At 29.6% G+C, this 2889-nt stretch overlaps 1 protein-coding gene across 1 annotated transcript; it reads right to left on the bottom strand.

Moving 5' to 3' along the window:
* Positions 1-483: 483 nt before the first annotated feature.
* NAC15 (NAC domain-containing protein) lies at positions 484-2516 on the bottom strand. The gene is made up of 3 exons (XM_004489989.3): positions 2177-2516; positions 1469-1770; positions 484-1362 (listed from the first exon to the last, which is right to left on the bottom strand). The coding sequence occupies exons 1-3, from the start codon at positions 2355-2357 to the stop codon at positions 625-627; spliced, it is 1221 nt and encodes a 406-aa protein (XP_004490046.1). The 5' UTR covers positions 2358-2516; the 3' UTR covers positions 484-624.
* Between the last annotated feature and the right edge of the window lie 373 nt (positions 2517-2889).

Here is a 2889-nt window from a genome sequence, read left to right as displayed (position 1 = left end):
TTATAATATTACTTACATATCACATAATCTATTGCATCACTTTTTCAATCTCTTTCTTTCTCAAGTTGTAAAAGAAATGTACGAGAGTACAACCATAATTTCATAGAATAATAACAAGAATAAAAATGTCTTTAGACGCGTCACTTCAGATTTTTTTAACCTAACAATATTTAAATAAAATGACATCATGTTTAATTATGTGTCGGAATAGTATTTTAAATTTATTTTAATATATTATAATAAATATAATATATATTTTCGTGTTGATATCAACACAATACTTCAAATTTATCGTTTTGTATAACAATTCTCGGAGAAAGCTGTTGTATTAAGCCTTATTTGCTAACTTTTTTAATTCTCATTTTAAAACTCTCCCGTTGTAGTCAAATTTCTATTCCATAGACATTTGAGTTAAAATATTCCTCAAGTTACAAAAAGTTTTCATAGTACTAACATCAAATAAAAAATAAAATAAAATCCTGCATACTAATACTAATGTAAAACTGAACACAAATTAAAGTTAAAAAGTCAGAGTCACTAAAGTACTCTTCCTAATTAAGCTACCTAGAAAAACAAGTGCTTCTAAATTCTAATTCTAATATATGTATAAATAAATAAAAGGTACTAAGTATAACACTTAGTAGTTGAATAATAAGTAGAGGGAACATCACAAGGACAAAATGAAGTATCCCAAAGCAAATTTGACTTCCATGCATCACCAATATTGAAATCTTGATCATCAACACGAGGCACATTCACATTATTATAATAATAAGGATTAATCTTTACCAATGCATTATTATCATATTGGTTATTACCAAATGTGGTTTGTAGAAATGATGTTGAGTAGTCACTAAAATGCTCTTGCAACCCATCATTGAAATTTGTAGTTATATCCTCATCACATGTTTTGCTAAAATCACCAACAAACATTGAGGATGACATATTCAACAGCATTGATGAAACATCCATTGTAGATTTTGAAAAATTAATATTAGTGTTGGATGTTTCAAGTGGAGATGATGAAAATATCAAGCTTGTGTTAAGATCATTATTTGAAATGGGTAAGTGGTCAAAGGCTTTGTGTAGTAGTGGATTAATAATGGATTTATAAGGGGTAGTAACATCAACATCAACATCAAAATTTTGGGTATTATTATTATTGTTAGTGAAGAAATTGTTGGGTAGGGTAGTTTTCTTTGTTTGTGACATGTTGTTTGAACAAAATTGGGTGGTTTCTTGATTTTTTGTTAGCATTGAGGTTCTTGTTTCAGAATTAAGGGAAGAAACCCAAGATTGAGATGAAGCTCTTTGAGCTGTAGAATTTGTTTTCTTAAATATTCTGCATATAGCCCAAGATTCCTGCATGGTAAAAGACAAGTTATTTAAAACACAATAAAATAAAATACATTAAAAAGATAATTTTTTTTATAGTTAAATAATCTGTAACAATGAGACTCTAACTCACATTAGTTGGAATAGTTTTGTCTATATACTTGTTTGGTGAGAGTGGATCAATGAGAGAAGGTAGTCTAAACTCATGCATCATCCAATCAGTTTTGACACCTTTAGCAGCTCTGCCTTTGTAAAAGACCAATGATTTCTTCAAACCAATGCACTTGGAACCTTCTGAGGAGTAGATAGGTCTATCAGTTCCTGTAGCTTTCCAGAATCCAGCTCCAGTTACCCTATTAGGCCTTGCACTGTTTCTGTATTTTCTGTCTCTTGGACAGTAGAAATACCACTCTTTCTCTCCTGTAGTAGCAAACTCTACATACATAGAATCATATAAATATTTTGCATTAGACAAAACAAAAAAGGTAATCAAATGTTTGGAGCTTAAAAGCTAGACTATGATCTGATTGGATCGACTTATTTCAACTTATTTAGTTGTTTACGTACTTGTAACATGTGTGACTGTTCGACAAAGTTTGTGAACTCATAAGTTGTTTTCAGTTTATTTTCATAAAATTTTTGGATTCTTATAACTTCGGAAAATAGCTTGTAACTTATATTTTTTGAAATGCAACTTAAAATTTATATATGAAAATAGTTTGACTTTATTTTATATTTTGTTATAGAAATACTTTTTACGTAAATACAACTCTTTATGCAGACGTGTTATATGTGTTATATATGTATAGAACCAAAAGAGAGATATATGTGTGTGTCTTACTTGGAAGATCCCAAGGATCATATTTATAGATATCAAGTTGTTTGATGAGCTCAATAGATAAAGGCCTTTGTTGAATCTTTCTCTTTAGGTAAAACCCAACAAGCTCTTCATCAGTTGGATGAAACCTAAACCCTGGTAACAAAACTTCATCAAGTTTTTCACCATCATTTCTCTCTTCCATATCTCACCTATTTTTTACTAAAAATTGAAAACCTAACTAAACAAAACCCTTTTTAGTATGAAAAAAAGAGAGAGGGTGATCCTTGTTGTGTTGTCTCCTTAAGAAGAAGAAAAAAAAAAAGACTAAAAAACAAGGTTGAAAAGTGGACTTAAGCTACTTTCAAAGAAGTTTTGAAAAATAACAACTACTACACTAGAAGTGCATGAGAGATATTGAGAAGTATATATTCAAAATATGGAAAAATAATGAAGAGTGTAAAATGAGTGTGAAGTTTGAAGTGATTATATGCTTCTTAATAAGGGGTATGCCACCGAAGGATGAGCCACCTTTTGTGGTGACTTTTAAAGCAATGTGTGTTTTGCGAGGATTGCTTAGATTTGCTTCATCACAACAAGCAAAGGGTAATTACTCTTAATTAAAACAGAACAATTACCAAGAAAAAAATATAATATTAAAGCCACTTACTATTCAAGTCAAGAAGAGATCAATATAAATTACCTTTGTACCTAAGTATAGGATTTTTTGAAAATTT

The sequence above is a fragment of the Cicer arietinum genome, chromosome 2, assembly GCF_000331145.2.
Source record: "Cicer arietinum cultivar CDC Frontier isolate Library 1 chromosome 2, Cicar.CDCFrontier_v2.0, whole genome shotgun sequence".
NCBI classification, from domain to species: Eukaryota; Viridiplantae; Streptophyta; class Magnoliopsida; order Fabales; family Fabaceae; genus Cicer; species Cicer arietinum.
Note: the sequence above shows the minus strand (reverse complement) of the source record. Positions and strands in the feature narration are given on the sequence as shown.